Raw genomic sequence first — 17,622 nt, 5'->3', positions numbered from 1 at the left:
TCATTGGCCATGGTGCCCTCTCTGTTAAGGAAGATATGCACAGGACACCTTTTCCATGTTTGCTTTTGTCTTTCCTGTGTGGCATCTAACACTTAAGAGATACATTGCATTAGAATTTTAAATAGCTTTAACCAGTTCCACTATTATGACTTTTTTCAAGGAATTGTAGTAACAAAGCATTACTTGGAATTATTTTCTATAGGTACTGAGCCCTTTCAGAAATTCGGTGCTCAAATTATCATGGACTTGGTGGGCAACAGAGGCCTCCCCTCCCAGTCATTTGAACATTTTTTTAAAAAAAAATAATTAAATAAGGGGCTGGGTTCCCAGCAACCTCACTAAACCAGTTTTAGTGTGTTCAGGATAATCCTGCTGTCTAAAAAGCTATACTTCCAGGCACATCTCTCTTACATATCTCCAGAAAAACTTCTCCCTTCCATAAATATCTTAAATATGGCACCTTCAGTGTGTACCTGTGTGCTTTAATTCATGGGATGACAAGTAATGATAAATACCAGAGAAGGTGTTACAAAGAATAGGGGCCCCCAGCCCCATATAGGAGCCCATCAGTAAATAAGTTCTTCATTCATTCCACTCAAGTCCAATATGCTTCCTTCACTTTTCCTGCCCTTTGTCATTACGGTACAATAAAAGCATGAGGGGGCTCTTTCAGGTTGAAGTCATGGAAGAGAAGCTAAAACTTGCCAACATGAAGACAGGCCAATCAAGTGAATGCAAGAAGTATCAGAAGCTGGTGAGCAGAGTGCAAGAAAAAGATGAACTGATCAATAAATTGGAGACCCACCTGGAAAAGCAGGTAAAACTAGCAGAAATACATTGGGCTTCTGTGTACTGTTCACACCATATAGTTTACCATTATGGCTTCCTGATGACCGATCGTATTTATATCTTTTTTAAAAAGGATTTAATTTCAAATATGGATGTACCTTCCTTCAGCAGAGCTGTATGACAATTTATTAAAAAATCAAAAGCATCAGTACATCAGGCAGTACATAATATATGTGACAAAATATGCATAAATTGTGCAGTGGCCAGAATCTGATTAGTGTTTACAAAGGTTGGAATAACTTGACATGGTTAGCTATATCTACTTGACAAGGTGCTGTGTTGTGTCTCAGTAGCATGCTTGGTTATGTGCCCAGTTGTGCAACTGAGATGTACCCTGAGATTTCATCAGTTAGCTGCAATCAGCTGTGGCAGGTTGGGCAACTCTTATGCAAACAGCAGTTGTATTCTGCCCAGTAAAATAAATTGACATGAATGAAGAATTAATCTTTTTGGCCTCTGGCCAAAAAGATGACAAATTTGGTATCAGGCAAGGCCCTCTGGGGTGGGCATTTTATTAACGGGTCACTACCCACTTTAATTTTAGATGACAGGACCTCTTGACAGGGAGCCTGATGTAGCTACACAGGCATATTTATATGGAACCAGGTATACACAGGCTAAAGTTGGGATAGTGAATTGTGCCAACCAACGCAGAAGGAGAAAGATAAGATATACTGTATACAGTCATGTGAAAAAGAAAGCATACCTTCTTTGAATTCTATTGTTTTGTGTGTTTTTGTTAAATAAGTCAGGACACGGTTTAATATGTCATGTGTTTTCGTTCATCTGAGGTTGTATTTATGTAATTTTCAGACCTGCTAAGGACCAGATTGTTTTTATTATGTCCTGATACATAAAAGCACAGAATTCAAAGAAGGTGTACTTTCTTCTGAGTGTATATATTTTTGCCCATTTGCCCAGCAGATCTTGAGGCCATTGACCCAAATTTGAGAGTGAAAGAGTTAGCATCACCTGTTTCAGGACAGCATTGTTACTGGCCCCAGTCCAAGATCTTCGATCCAGCACATCCAAGGCTTCTCCAGTATACTCCAATTCATAACCCACTATCAGTGGAATAACAATAGTTTCCCACAGAGTTGTCCGTGATGCAGCAGGATGATGTGGGGTGCAGATATGCTATCTGGCCAGGGAAAAATCCTTCCTAACCCACTCCAGTCCACAAATTAGATTGCTCTCTAAGCCACATAAGGCTTTACAGACGAGCAGTCATCTTCCGATCTGCAGACCAGACATGCACAAAATCTCCACTCTTGTTGGAGTAGGCAAGAATTGTGTGAAATGATATCTTGTGAAAAGATATGCGGCTGTATCTCTATATTAATGACTCCAAATTGTCTCTACTCTCGGCGACTAGAGTATTATTTCTAAAAAGGACTTACTGTTATAATTCCAAGTCCCACAAAAAATAGTTAACAATATAGTTGCAGTTTCTAAAAAGTATTTACTTTTTCCCAAATAATTATATTTCAGTTACTTTTTAAAATCTGAATGCTACAAGCCACTGGCCTCTATTACAAAATATACTTTTCTATCTTCCAACTTGTCATCACTTCAACCCCCAAAACAGAACAGAAGAGTGTTGCACAATTTTAGCTTTGAACCATGTAATATTCGTCATCTTCTATTCAATGAGATCATACTTGGGTAGTGATAGAAAGAACTCACAATTTATAAGTGAAGTTTTTCCTTATAAAACTATCATCCTAACATAGTGTAGTGATGTCTTTGTTATTGGAGAAAATAATTAACTATAATAATAGTAACTACTACTTCAAAGTTCTTCTACTGTCTTAACACATTTTTATTTTATTCCATAGAAGCAGCTGAGAGAGGATGAAGCTAGAATTGTTCAGGAAAAAGCAGCTAAAATAAAAGATTGGGTAACGACTAAACTAAGAGAGGTGATGACCAATATTTTTCTCCTTTTCAAGACATACTGTACATGCAGAAATGTGATCAGCATTTTGGTGGGTTTTTAGGTGGAGATGGCTGAGTGGAGACCCAAGATTTCTCTATCAGGAGGTTTAAAGATTTCACAGGGGTTGCCATTGCAACTAGCATCAGATGTTTTGGTGGTGTGTTTACGGGCATTTGTTCAGCTTTCCCCAGAGCAAGGCTGAAACTTATGTCAAGAGAGACAATCAAGACAATGCTTGCTGGATTTTGCTACCTTATTGCTGGGTAGCTGTTTATTTTTCTTCTGCCTTGCTCTGGTTTGTTCCAGTGTATGTGATCTGCTCAGTACTTGATGTGTGCTGGTCCATGAGCCTTCATGATGATGTGTCATTTAATGTTTCCTTATGGTTCTGTTTTTGCTAGTCATCTTCGCCCCTCTTTGCTTAACAGCTGCTCCTGTTTAATTTTCTTGGGAAATCAGGTGTTCTTGCATTCTGCTGTTTAATTTTTTTGAACTTTTAATTCTAAATAAGAAAAAAACTAAATTAGAAAGCATTGCAGTGAAAATGTGAAAGTTGAGAATGGTGGGCACGTAGAAGAGGCAAGGCAAGGAGGAGAGAGTGAAGTAGGCAGGGATAGTGTGGAGAAGAAAGTGGCAGTCTGTGGTCAGAGTGAGACCTTAGGGAGAAATTCCAGATTTGTGTGTACTGGTGGCACCAAAAGGACCCAGTGCATCCTAGTACGCCCACCAACAAATGCCCTCCCCATGTATGGATGCAAAGACCAGGATGATCTATTCAAATCTGCATCAAAAATACAAAATAATAATCCAGAGCAACCCCTGAATGGTTGAGTAGAACATCACAATGTGAATAATTCCTGAGAGTTACTGTTGCTGTGAGATCAGCAATTGCATTCCATTGCTAGACAAGACCTCATGCCAAATTTGATGTCTTTTTTTGATGCTTCTTTGGGTTGTGGAACTAGCATGATAATGATCCATGCTTATAGTACAATCTACGAACTTGTTCATTATTTGAATTCAACAAGTCCAAGGGTATGGGTTTAAACAGATGATAGACATGTTTGGATATAATGCGACAGGATAAAAAGCTCTAGACAGGACAGCAAGCTCTAGACTGGAAAGATACTTAAGATGATTTTTTTTTGCATGCTTTCTTCCTTTGTTTCATAGCTGGAATTGGAGAACCATTACCTCAGGGATTTTAACCTGAGGCTAACAACGCAGGTCACAGCCCTTCAAGAGGCACTGAAGGGTAAATATATATTTTGTTATTGTCATCCAGGAAACAGAGAACAACGGTCCTGACTTCATAGTATCTAGGTGGCATGCGTTAGGAGAAACTGTTTATGCCAGCTTCAATGGAGTTGGTTTTGATTTCCTTCCAACGCACAGAAGTAGTGTGATCAGAATATGATCTCTCCATTTTCCATCTCATATATGCTTTCTAAAACATACTTTCAGATAGGCTGTCTAATAAGATATCTGTTACCATTTCCAAACTAACATTAGCTTTACTGAAGCAATTCCAAGCTTTGGATGGAGTTTATTGCTTGTCTGTCAGATGCAATGTATCACCAAAACCAACATTATTTGACTTCTCTGCCGGCCTTTTTATTTTTTTATTTTAGCAAAATGGAAACAAAAGCATGTGAGAATAATCCACACTTTTGTTACTTAAGGATTGCAATATGAGTTTGGGTCTCATGTTATGTCACTGTCGGTTCTTCAGATTTGCTGACTTCCTCCCTGACAGTATTATTATGACTAATTACATTTCTACCCTGTCTGCCCTCAAACAAACTCAAGGCAAGAGGCATATATTCTCTCCTTTGCCACTTTAACCTCACAACAGCTCTGTGCCGTAGGTCAGACTGAGAGAAAGTGACTGGCTCAAGGTCTCCAATGATTTCTGTAGTATACTAAGGGCTTGAACCTGAATGATACGTTCTTATTCTCATTGGTTAAAATAGGTCCACCTCAATGTGAAATATCTATTTCCAATGCACAGCTCTTTGACAACTAGATATAATACTTTAAAAATAATATTTCAGAAGTCTTATCAATGCATACAACTCCTAAGTACAAGAAGGTACAATTAAAGGCAGCTCCATATTTAACGGGACTAATAGGATTGCTGATAATATGCTAGTTTACCAGTGTTAACATGTTTATTTGTTGAAGCCAGCACACAAAGAACAGAAAACATAGTTCAATTCGAGTGACTTGTAGAATGGTGTCAGCTGAATCACGTGCATCATTTTCCAACAAACTTTTTATATGATGATGTGTAGAATACGCTCTGCTTCTGATGGCCTATGGTGATATGAACAGAAGAAAATAATCTTTCCCAAGTTGCTTTCCGTGGGCAGACCATTTAAAACAATCATTTGGGTGTTAAATTTTTTTTAAAAAAACTTCTCTGTTTCCAAATTTCTACAAGCCATTTGAAAACAACTTCAGTGACATGGTTTTCAGAAGTGCTTGGTGGGGGGACATAAACATTGCCTTCTGGGGAGCCCAGGATTCCCACCACTGCTCTGCAGTAACAAATCAGACACAACCATATTACAGAGGCAAGCAGCACATAGCACAGGACTGTGTAAATGTGTAGGGACTTCAGTCCTGTGCTATTACTCTTGGTGGGAATACATGAGTGCTTGTCCCTGCACGAGGCTTCAACTCTCTCTGCAAACACCTTTCTAGCTGGAAACTTTGCAAGCATGGTTCCTTCATCTCTTCTCATTGCTTACCAAATGAGATGATTGCTATAATAACCTGGTATTAAGTGTTCCCAGCATGCTACCAATCACACAGCTCTGAACGATACATTGGCTCTTGCGCATAACTGTACTGTCTCTTTCTGTCTGATTCAATTTGAAGCCTCCAGTTTCGGGGCTAATTTGAACCAAGGCTTAATTCCTTAGTTCCATGCCATTGCTCAGCATGGCAGTGGTACAAAACTAAACAAAATCCATGCCAAATAGCATCCAGCTCAAAGCCTTTTATTTTATTTTATTAAATCCCAAATTGTAGGTCTGATAACTATTCCTCCAGAAGAATCAGTTTCCAGCTGTAACATGAAGCTGCTTAGAGACCCACTGTCATGCCTGCTGGGGAACCCAGACCAGGATTCAAGGCTTCTGGCAGTGGGCATCAAACAGGCATATGAGGGTGTATCTCTGAAAGGATTTCCTTATATAACAAGTATGGTCTTTATGGATGACACCTGTGTAGCAAGTGAGGTCAACAATTCAGTGCCTTCTCGCAACTCACTGAGGCTTATTTCTGACTCTTCAAACTACAGCAGCTCTTCAATGAATGACTTGCTTTCCAAGGCAACCCCCCAGTTTCGCCCAACATTATCAAAATACCAAGAGGAAACAGTGAAATTTCATGGATGCTTAGATTTTCAGTGTCCTCTGGAAGACCTTAAGAGCACCACAAGTGCCTCAAACAAGACAGCAGCTGATCTGTACAAGCAATCAAATGAACTAAATGTTGAGTTCAGCACTTCTCGGTTGAACTCCTCTTCCTCTGGTGAAGTGAAGAATACCTGTAAGAGTTCTATCATGGCATCAATTTCTGCTCCGAATTTGCAAAAATCCATCACCTCAGTACCTTCTAATTTCCCAGGGAAAGAAAGCAGATTTGGTAATAGCATGACTCTCCCTAAAGGTCAGACTCCTAACAATCCAAGGGACAGTATACTGCTAGCCAAGAGGCATTGCAGTCAACCCCAGTCAGGAACTGATTGTTTCCATCATGTGGTGAACATTGAGATCAGTACTTTTCATCCTGTAAGAGCTGCTACCCACTGCCAGGAGCAAGTGGAGGAGACAGATATTGATGAAGAGGTAGCAGAGAAGATGGAGATGGAAGACTGTCTAGTGGAGACTCATCAGCAGTCTTGTTCAAGGAAGGAGACAGGAACTTACAAAGCCAGAATAATGGACCCAGGAGGCAAGCCACCTACTCCTCCACTGCACAGATTTCCATCTTGGGTAAGATCTGAGATTCTAGCATAGGTGTCGGGGTCACAAGCCAAATGGGAGTCACGAGTTGAATATGGAAGTAGGCTTCCAGCCATTTCTGCTGTTGTTTCTTTGGGCTGGTGTGGCCTATGGCAGATCCAGGCAGCCAATAGTTGGGAGCGTCTCTGCTCCTGTTCTAGATGTTGGATCTTGGAACTGTCTTCTCCTGGCAGATTTTTCATGATGGCTTTTAATGATGATTTTTAGATTTTTAATGATGCCTTCCTTCCCTTCTGGACTGCTCACTCCACTCAGCAGGATGGTCTGATCTTCTGTGTGGCATTTTCAGGGGACAGGGAGTGCAGTCCCACCAGATTAGTTGAACCTGCCTAAATTTAAATCTAACCCAAGATGGAATCCTTCACTTAAGATAGTCAACTGCTAGTAGCTTTGGGGGGAATGGGTCCAAAGTAGGGCAAAGCAGCCAGAGCTGCTTCAAAGGAGTAGAAAACTATCCTTCTAGTTTTCCCTTTTCCCCACAAATTTTTGTCTTGCGTTAGGAGAGGCGAATCTATGCAGTTGCCAAGTCTGGCATGAGGCTTTCAGAAGATGCCCTTGGGAATGACTCTTGTAGCCAGAGTAAGTACTAGCATTTCACCGTCTTGCTTCCTGTGATAATATATCATATTTGCGAGATCAGAAATTGCTATTTGCATTAAAACTTGGGAACCTGGCATCACTCTTTAATGTTTTCATGAAAAACATAAATATCAAAGGGAAGCTGCTGGCCTTTCCTGATGGAGACCTGTAAGGGGAAATAAAGAATTTCTTTGCTTGTATATTCTGCAAGGATACGGGAGGAACAAAGCAATCCTTCTCCTGTGAGAGATGTGTGTTGCTCCTTCTCTGAAGTGAATAGCAAACCAGAGAGGAGCCCCACCTTCCTTCAGTAATCAACATGGGAAATATTTTCCAATATGTGTATTTTTGTTTGAGGTAGACATACAGTCAGCGTGGTTAGCAGCACTGACCAACACTTCCATACCTCCTCTTCCCCCCCCCCCCATTCAAAAAGTCCCATTGTGCCTTCTGGAGAACATTGAGGAAATGCTTCTTTTGAGGGCCCCAGCTGGCTGATAGCTCAGTAGTTTAGGTGTCCATCTGTAGAGACAGAGGTTGGAAGTTCAGTTCCCCACTGTGCTTCCTGCAGGTAGAGTCAGCATGTATGGTCTTGGGCAAGAGGAAGGGAATGGTAAACCACTTCTGAGTATTCTCTATCTGGAGAATTCTGAAAAGAGTTACCATAAATTAGAATTGACTTGATGGGCCATAGTTATTAATTTTTTTAATGTGCTTTAAAATATTTTTGACCACTAGAGGGTATTAAGAGGGCTTTTTCAATAAAACAATGACAAACCCATTTTTATTTCAAACTTAAATTAAAACATAATTGAATTAAAAGCAATTTTTAAAAGCTCAGTGATTCAGAACTGCAGCATCTTCCTTGTCAGTTGTTTGTTTTTGCCAGCCTCTCTGCAGCAACATAAAGTTTATTTCCTTCCCCCCACAGTCCAGTCTAGCTAATTGTGAATGCAGCTGTTAAAAAATTATTGTTTTAAAATTTCATGTCCCCCCCCCCACTTAACAAAAACTGTATAAACAATTTCAGCTTCAAATTTCTCAGCCCATTCACGCCCTGGGCCATCTACCTACCACATTTACAGAAATGTCACTGCGCCTGTCTACACCATGCTAAAGGGGGTAAGAAATCCTTTTTCTTTTACTTTTCTTCTGTTAAACAAACAAGGGATTGATGGGTAAAGCCCGTGAGAACATATGCAAGGGGCATGATACTGGCATGAAAGTTGTTATGTGGTCCTCAGAAATGCAGAGTTGCATTTGTAACACAACAGTAAACTAGGAAAAATCACCAAATGAACATTCAAAATCAGGTAGACACTGTCCATCTGAAAACATTAGAAACCTGCAACAATTCAGTCCCGTAAAGCAGAAGGGATTGGGACTTGAAAGCATATTTTGGTATGGACATCTCTGGTAGAAGTCTTCATTTTTTTCTTGAAAAAAAGTAAATAAACAAATTCTGGAGTGCAAACAGGGAGTCAATTTTAGGCATTACGGGTAGCACGACTAGAAGCCTTTTCCTGAGATATCAAAGTAGGGAATACTTTAATGGGCAGTCATCCAGAATTTGCTTCCCCTTAAAACTGAGGTGTGAATCATGGAGCCTCTGAGTTGCATGAAACTCTTATGGTTGTTTTCATAGCTCACTGGACACTTTGTGGCTGCTTTCACGTTCCCACTCCAGAAAAAAAAACAACTCATGTGAATAATGAAAATTGCCACTCCTGGAAGCCTCCAAGAGTGGAAGTTCCTAAAAATAAGATGCAACCCTGCTCTTAATGTTGTACATCAAATGCAGATTTTATAGCAGTACTTTTAAAGATGTTGCATATAGATTGTAAATTATCCAAATTACATGCAGTGACCGATTAACTAATAGCATGGAATATGGCTTGCTGAAAGTTTTCCTCTCTGCTGCCACATTTAACCTCTCAAGAATGAGCAGTACTGTCAGGCATGGGTTTGCAAACATCATGGGAATACAATAGTAATTTTATGTGGTACATATGAGCAGCCATAAGATGGAGGCTATTGTCGCAGCAGCATGGATGCATGCAACATGAAAGAGTTTCACAGACTTCTGTACATAAAGAACATCATGTGGAAACTGCTCGGACAACCCCAGTGAACAGATATACAGACTTTCGTGTTCTATTTTGTCAAAAACAGTGTAAACCTTTCCCTTTTGCCTGGTTATGTTTGAATTGTGGCATTTATTTGAATTGGTATGCCTGCTTTTCCTTTAATCTGAACTTCAGAAACTCTGTTTTCCAGAAAGCCACGCAAATCAGCAATGTTCCTTTCTTGGATGAGTCTTCAGGCTCTGATGATGACTGCAGCTCCCATGTTAGCTTCAGCACTTCCAATACAGCATCTGAACCTAGAAAAACAAGCATGCCGGGCAGCCCTCGTGCAGTGAAACGAGGTAAGAGAAAGAAAATATTTGGTACAGTTTTCTGCATGTCTGGAAGAAAAGGATTAAAGTGATTTTTGAAATTTATACATAGCACAGTTCAAACTGAGATGGAAACTGTGCAGACTTAACAGCAATGAAATCCACTAATAGTGCAATCCTAGACATACTGTATATGCTCCAAAAGCAAGCCTAGGAAAAGGAGCTTCCAGGGAAGTGTGTATTGGATAGCAGCCTAAGTGAGATACCTGCCTGAGATCATTGTGATTCTTGTCAGAATACCCTAGAAAAATTAACATCTCAATCTGGTTATATACCATGAAAAAGCATTTCAGCCTTGCCAGTGTGATAGAGGGCGCAGTTGCACTATGAAAATGAATCAGGCGGTGGAGTAATGCTTTTGAAGTCTGTTTAAAGTCACTTAGTAGTCACATAGTTTTTGGGGTCGGTGTGTTGTCCTCTTAGGAAAACTTTTAATTTGTTTTTAAGCGGTGTTGTATATCAGTTGAGGAAGCAAAAGAGGCTTTTAGAATAGTTGCATTTGAGGCTATTTTTTAATTTCTTGCAATCTAGATTAGCGCTAGTTCAGTAGGACACATAGAAAAAAATTAAAACAGATGGGACTCCAAGGTTTTCCTGGAGCTCAATACACAAGTGTATGCATGAGTGCACGCACACAAACACACAGACACACACACACAGGAGAGGAGAGGGAGTGAGGGAACTGGCAGCAGGGGCTGACAAAAGGGAAAATATACCACTGAGTGGCAAAGAGAAATTAACCAGAGGAATTGATAAGATTGGCAATGTCTAAGCTTGCAAAGGAGGGAGCACTTTCTCCCATTTAACATTTCTCTCTGATTGGACAGCAAGGTTAACATGCAACCTGAAACCTGAAGTAATGGTCCTGGCATCCATTACTTGACAAACGGCACAGGCATGTTACACTTATGGAGAAGTTCACATATGCTGAAGTAATTCAAAATAAATCAAGTTCACAAGTGCTTCAAAATAAACAACTCTCTCTCAATCGGGTAAAAATTCTCACTTTCCAACAAAAAAACCCCCACACTTCCTGGACAAAAATATCCATGCTTCCCTGTGTGTCATGCAGACTTTTTAAAATCAATTTCAAACGTGGTAAAACTGATTCAAAAACAGTTTTTTCCCTAACATATAACTACGCCTAAGGCGTTCCCCCCATCACCAGCTAACATCAATGCTGCGTTGTCTGGGTTGTTTTGGGATGGGTTAACTGCCATGAGTTTGGCATCTGTCACGACTGGCGGATGAATGCCTTTCTTACTGATTTTGCAACTGGTAGCCCATTCAGGTGTAGCAAACTTGCCAGGTATTGCAACCTCCTTCGCTACTCCAAAGGTTCTATTGGTCCAATGATGGCATAAACTGGCAACCTTCTGCTGCTAACCCACTCTTATGCCAGAGATTTCAAAATCTAGCTACTGACTTCCACATCCTGCCAGATTTCGTAGCATTCTTTCTGTCACGATCACCTCTCCCTAAAGAGATAATGATCTCAGGCGAGGAGTCACTGTGGATGCAAAACTATCACTTTTAGTACCTGAGGTAGGTCCCTTTCATTGGTCTTTCTCTCTATCCACCTGGAGCTCCTTTAGCCTTTCTTTCAGCTTACTCGCCTATCTTCCCACTTATTTACACCAGCATCTCTCTTTCTCTGTCTGTGAAATGTTTATCTGTGATACTCATCCTTTTTCCTATTTTTCCCTCACATACCACTTTGTTTCTCATTGGACTTTTCCTCTCTCTATCCCAGTAGTCACTAAGCTTATTGCTCCCCATCTTCTTACCAGACAGAGAGACTTAATTCTCTCATTGCGTTTCTTTTTCAATTGTTTCAAAAGGTTAGGAACCCTGCAGAGAAAAGTGTCATATGGAGTCACCTAAAGAACCTCTGGAGAAATAAATATACCAGGCCTACACCTTTCTCTCTCAGAATAGTTAGGAATATCTGCCACAGATATTTGTATCTGTCATACTGACTAAAGATGGTGCTACAGGCTATGAACAGTATCTTATTAACTAGAATTAATTAATCAGTGCAAGAAGGAGATAACTCCAGTTTGTGTACCTTAAGGTCTTTTAGTCTTGTAAATGTACTGGAGATGTACTCTTGAACACACATTCTTGTACTGCTATAGATTTATTTTTGAATGTTAAGTCTTCTTCCATGCATAGCTCTCAGAGCAGCTACATCACCTCTGATCACTTCAAGTACAATATTTCTCAGTGGAGGCATCCTACTCTGTTTATTAAGTGCTTAGTTATCTACTGAACCAATAAAGAATAAGCATGTGTGTGTGATTTGATATTTACATACCTGAGAGTAGATCTACTCAACTTAGTGGGACCTATTTGTAAATAGGCATAAATAGAGTTCTGCTATAAATGTACATATTAGTATGCACGGTAGATAGTAAGAATGACAAGGAAAGATAGCCAGAGAAAAACAAAACAAAAATAAAAAATAAGGAAGGCAAAAACATTGTGGCACCTTAAAAACTAACTACTCTATTTTAATGCAAGCTTTTGTGAACAAATCCACTTCTTCAGACAGGAAAAGTGTACAGATTTTCAATCTTTCCTCAGCAGGTGTGTCTATGTCTTCATTAAGCTCAGAGAGTGATTATGCCATCCCTCCCGATGCCTATTCTTTGGATGAGGATTATTCTGAACCAGAGCACAAATTGCAGAGGACATCATCCTATTCTGCTGATGGTGGGGTATGCAATGTAAGATATATTTCTCCCAAAGTCTTTATTCTGGACTGGATATAAACATGTAAGATAAGATGACTATTTTTGCAATGCCTGTCAGCAGACAGCAATGTTTGCATCTCCTTAAAGTAGAACTCATTTTAAATTGTTTCATGATGTATTGAGCATTGGCAGCCTAGGTTCCAAGCTGGAAGGGTGCTGCTGTGTACAGCCATGGTGGGGTGAAGAGTATCCCCCTCCATGATCACAGGCCGTTTGCTGTATACTGATACTCAAGATAAAGTTGGGTGCAGGAATGAAGCAGGATGTTGGCAAGTCTTTGGATCCGAGTCATCCAAGTCCGAAGCCTTGGTACCAAGTACCAAGTCTACATCTGAGTTACCAAATCCCAAGTCCCAAGCCTCAAGTCTGAGTCCCTATTAAAAACAACCTTCTTCCCCCAGAAAAAAGGGAGAAATGGGTGGATTCTGAATCATGAGAAAAACCCAAGTTGAGTCTGAGTCATGTCTCCAGTGCAACTTAAGTCCAACATGACAGCAAATCCCGCAACCTGAGTCCCCATCTCCGACAGGAAGTATGTTTGGTTTGACTACCTGCAGAAGTATTCTTGCTCTTTTCATGCGATATATTTCAAAATACATCTATGTATACCACTTAAAAGTTAAAAAATTGAAACCAGCTTATACAAATCCCCAACACCTATAGCAATATTAAAATATGCTCCCTAAAAATACAACCCATAAAACAATAACTGAAATAGCAGTAACTGAAACAGCTGACATTGGACAAAGCCCGCTATCAGATCCCCAGGAGCAGTGAATTTCTTCCCACAAGCCCTCATCATTCTAAAGAGCTACTGCTACTCTATGTAGCTTTCCAGAGATGGCTCTTTTCAAAAAGTCTTTGATGACCTCTCAAAGCCCGACGTCAGGTTTTTGTGGGGGAAAACCTACAGCAACTGAAACAAGGGAAAGGATGGCACCTGAACTGGAATGGGGGAGGAAACTGGAGTGAGGGGTCAGTGGCAGGAGAGACTGTTAGGGGAAACAAGGAAAGCAGCAGCTGCACCTACTGCCGGCTGACAATTGTGCTATGGGATACGAGAGGGCAAAATCTCATTCCAGTGCCTTTTGAGATCTGTATGAAGTAACTGGAAGGGGTTATTAGGAGACATGAGTGTGGTGTTCACAATTTGCCCTGGCACACACCTCTGTAATTCTGTTGCAATTGTGTCAAGAGTGGCTGTGCACAGTGTGAAGTGGACCTTGGATACGCTGATATGTGGTCAATGAGGGCTAAAAAACTGAGGTTGACTTCTGGAAAGTTGAGCATCAGTGAAACAAAAATAGAAGACAGCAGCCTTGGGTTTTAGTTCCTACAAGACGAGTAGGCTTGGGTCTTGGTGTACTTTCTTTTTCACCTTGTCCATCACAGAGAGCAAAATATTTATTTTCCCTTCTCTAGGAGCTACTAGAAAAATCTGGCTACTTGCTGAAAATGGGTAACCAGATAAAGGCATGGAAGAGGCGTTGGTTTGTTTTGAGAAATGGTCAAATCATGTATTATAAGTCCCCGGTGAGTTGCTAGCAAACATTCCTATCTACTGTTTTAATAAACAGAACTAATAGCTCATTCTTAGGCTGTTTTTGATACTGTATTTCTGTTACCAGTTGCAGTAAGACGCCAGAATCAAAACATCACTCTCTTTCTAAAAATGTATATGTACTGAGTCACCCCAACTAACAAATGACTTTTGTTAATTAACTCTTCAGTATTCGTTAATCAAATCAGTATACCCTTCCAGGCTCAGTTTTTAGATTTATCAGTAATGTTTTCATGAATGATCACCCTACTATCAAAATAGCAACTAAACTATGTTTCCAGCATTTCCCCCCAGTTATTATATCCTATATTCTATGTCTCTTTTGTTGTCTTTCTCTCTCCAGAGTGATGTCATTTGTAAGCCTGAGGGCCAGGTTGAACTGAATTCTTCTTGCCAAATCATTCGGGGTGAAGGATCCCAAACCTTCCAGGTAAACATTTTTTTTTACATTTCTGAAAGTCTATGAGAGAGATCCTGAGAACTTTATTCCCATCCAAGCCCTTGTTAGCAGAGTGGAAATACTGGCAGAGCCAATTTTTAGGGTGTTTCTTTTTCTTTCCTTCTTTTTTGAAAGAAAAAAAACATTCTCCCATTGTAAGCAGTGGGAGAGAAAGACGATAAGACATGTTCTGAGGGGCATCTGAATTTCTATTCCTCTTGGAGGCACAGCTGGGGTTTCAGAGGCACTGGATTTAAAGGACAAACACTTTCTTCCTCTCTGACTGGTCTTTTAAGGGGGATCAAAAATCAGCTCTGTCTCACTGAAGTTGGAATATTATCATTCACCCTTGTGGGGAAGGCGGTGCCTGGTTCATCTTGTGGCTTTCACGGCACATTAATGGGATCACAGAAGTGTAGCCTAAGTATGCAAACAGGGGGTTGGTAGATAGAAGGGAGGAGGTCCAGAAGAAGGGATGCTCAGTACTTTTCCTCCCCCCCCCCACAACCAATACTGCTTTAAATGGCATGTATTAACCCATGGCACTTTCAGAGTCATTACAGATCTTTTGCTAATTTAGGGAGTGTCTGGGGACTCAGAGGGCAGGAGAACCTGTGGATCTATAACCCCTGCTGGCACACCACCTTCTTGTTCTTCTTCCATCTCTGACAAAAACTGTCTGTGGAAATTTCCACAAGAAACATGTGGTGCGAGGATCAAAACTGCTCTGCTGAAGATGGCACAGAAATCTCTCCCTCTTTCTGCCCTTGGAGTAGGGTTGTCTGATGTATTCATAGCGATTGGTGGTAAGAGCCTTAAAATGAAACAATTCTGGTGCTTTAGACCCCACCCACAGCTGGGATGTAGTCGTCCCATTCCTCCTGAATTTCTCTGAAATTGAATTCAGCCATGGGGCTAAAAGAGATTGCCTAGGCTGTACAGGAGTGCATTCAGGCATTTTATCCCTTCTGCCTTTTCAGGATGAATGTGGCTGAAATTTCAGGTTATCAGCATATTCGCTGCTAATACAATACAATACTTTATGCCTTTTGTTATTGAACTGTGTCCTTTTTTCACTTGTAGCTCATCACTGAAAAACGAACCTACTTCCTAACAGCCGACTCTCCTAACATCCTAGAGGACTGGATCCGTGTCCTTCAAAAGATCCTGAAGGTGCAGGTGACCAATCCCACCAAAATCCCTCTCAGTGACACTAAACCTACTGTGAAAGGCTGGCTCACCAAGGTAACCGCATGACTGTATCAGGTATAGTATGATTGGTCTCTTAATTGTGTGTAAAATCAGCTACGGAATGTCAGAGGTGGATTCATTTCAACAAAATAAGTGTGCAAAATAGCGAAACCAAATGAAAGGATACAAGAAAGATGTGACTCATAATAAAGTTGCTGGACTTAATTGTTGTAATTAAAGATGGGCACGAACCGCTGGTTCAGTAGTTCATGACAGTTTGTTATTGGTCAAACAAGTGTTTGGTTCTTCAAAGCACCACTTCCTCTGGCAGGTACCCAATCAGAGGCAGCAGCCAAGCTTGCTGGCCCCGCCTCCTCTGGATGCTGCATCTGAATGGTGCCTGCTGGAGGAGGTGGAGCTTTGAAGAATGATCTGTTTGGCCAATAAGTGAACTGGCATGAGCCGCCAAACTGGCGATTCATGCCCATCTCTAGTTGCAATTCACAGCAGTGACCTCAATCATTAGGTAAGTCTATAAAGACTTTAGAAATATTCGCCATCTCTTCTCTCATGTTTGGGATAAATGGATGGGTTGTCATTGAGATAAAGTCTGGCCCAGTTAGGGGTTAAGAAGTCCTCTCTTCCAAAAGCTACTTTTCTCGTTACTTTGTTGAGTGTGCCAAAGCAGCAGGAGCCTAGGGCAAACAAATAACATCTCAGAGCAGGGCCCTAGTGCCAATAGGCAGTACAACTGCTTCTTTTGTGGGCACCTTGATCTTCTCTTCCTGCGTGGTGGCTCATAAAAAGGGAAAGATGTAGACCATCACTGCATAGCAGCAAGTTATAAGAGTTGGGACTGAAACCTAGACTGTCAAATCAATCAGTCAGAAACCAAGCAAGATTACAGTTAAATTTAGATTAGGCATTCTTCAGTCTTGAGAGACTATGGTAACCTGCTCTGTATGGAGGACTTGGAACAGCGTCTAGTGTGGCTGAGAAGGCCAATTCAAGAGGGACAATTGCTGCCACACTGAAGACAAATACAATCTGTCCCCTGTCCAGCTTCCTGATTTTGCTGGTTTTGGGACTGCCTCTTTGCCTTGGCCTGCTGGACAAGTGTCTCTTCAAATTGGGAGAGGCTATGCTGCACCGCCTGCCTCCGGCTGAACACTCAGATGTCAAGGTTTCCCATCTGTTGAGGTACATTCCTAAGGCCTTCAGATCCCACTTGTAGATATCGTTGTATCGCAGCTGTGGTCTCCCTCTGGGGTGCTTTCCCTGCACTAATTCTCCATACAGTAGATCCTTTGAGTTTAGGGTGTTTAATTCTGTCAAATGAGGGCACCGTTGCTTCTAAGTATTTTATTGAGGAGTCATTTCTAGGAATACCCATAAAAGAGTGTCCTGGGTGTTAACAGGTGTACTTAATTGCGTGATCAGATGCAAAAATCAGTAGGACTTTTGCACTTTTAGGGCAGTGATTCCCAAGCTTGGGTTCTCAGATGTTCTGGAACTACAACTCCCAGAAATCTTGGACAGCACAGCTACTGGTAAAGGCTTCTGGGAATTTTAGACCAAGAACATCTGTGGATCCTGCCATGCACAAAGGGTCCAGGACTCACTGCAGTATAGGAGTGTGCTCAGGACACAGGCTCTATAGACCTGGATCTTGGTATATGCCATCAGCTTCTTATTAAGCCATACTTTCTATGTGAGTCTGGAGAACGTGGTAGCTGCTTTGCCAATGTGTTTATCCAGCTCAACATCTAGGGAGAGTGTCAGAGATCGTTGAGCCAAGGTACACAAAGTCATGAAC

At 41.0% G+C, this 17,622-nt stretch overlaps 1 protein-coding gene across 18 annotated transcripts in view; it reads left to right on the top strand.

Moving 5' to 3' along the window:
* The window catches only part of PLEKHH1 (pleckstrin homology, MyTH4 and FERM domain containing H1), a 70,269-nt gene that overhangs the window by 25,481 nt on the left and 27,166 nt on the right, over positions 1-17,622 (top strand). For 7 of the 18 annotated variants that reach the window (XR_013543554.1, XR_013543555.1, XM_072986131.2 and 4 more), the window contains 11 exons: positions 674-817; positions 2,688-2,771; positions 3,962-4,043; positions 5,825-6,792; positions 7,323-7,401; positions 8,432-8,523; positions 9,679-9,829; positions 12,446-12,588; positions 14,038-14,148; positions 14,520-14,606; positions 15,699-15,860. Coding sequence is in view for 13 of the 18 variants with exons in the window: in XM_072986131.2 (XP_072842232.2) it covers positions 674-817; positions 2,688-2,771; positions 3,962-4,043; positions 5,825-6,792; positions 7,323-7,401; positions 8,432-8,523; positions 9,679-9,829; positions 12,446-12,588; positions 14,038-14,148; positions 14,520-14,606; positions 15,699-15,860 (2,103 nt within the window). In the remaining 5 variants the exon portion in view is untranslated. The remainder of the gene's footprint in view (positions 1-673; positions 818-2,687; positions 2,772-3,961; positions 4,044-5,824; positions 6,793-7,322; positions 7,402-8,431; positions 8,524-9,678; positions 9,830-12,445; positions 12,589-14,037; positions 14,149-14,519; positions 14,607-15,698; positions 15,861-17,622) is intronic. The other 11 variants (XR_013543557.1, XM_078390419.1, XM_072986134.2 and 8 more) reach the window with 3 other exon arrangements.

This window comes from Pogona vitticeps, chromosome 1 (assembly GCF_051106095.1).
Source record: "Pogona vitticeps strain Pit_001003342236 chromosome 1, PviZW2.1, whole genome shotgun sequence".
Taxonomy (NCBI): Eukaryota; Metazoa; Chordata; class Lepidosauria; order Squamata; family Agamidae; genus Pogona; species Pogona vitticeps.
Note: the sequence above shows the minus strand (reverse complement) of the source record. Positions and strands in the feature narration are given on the sequence as shown.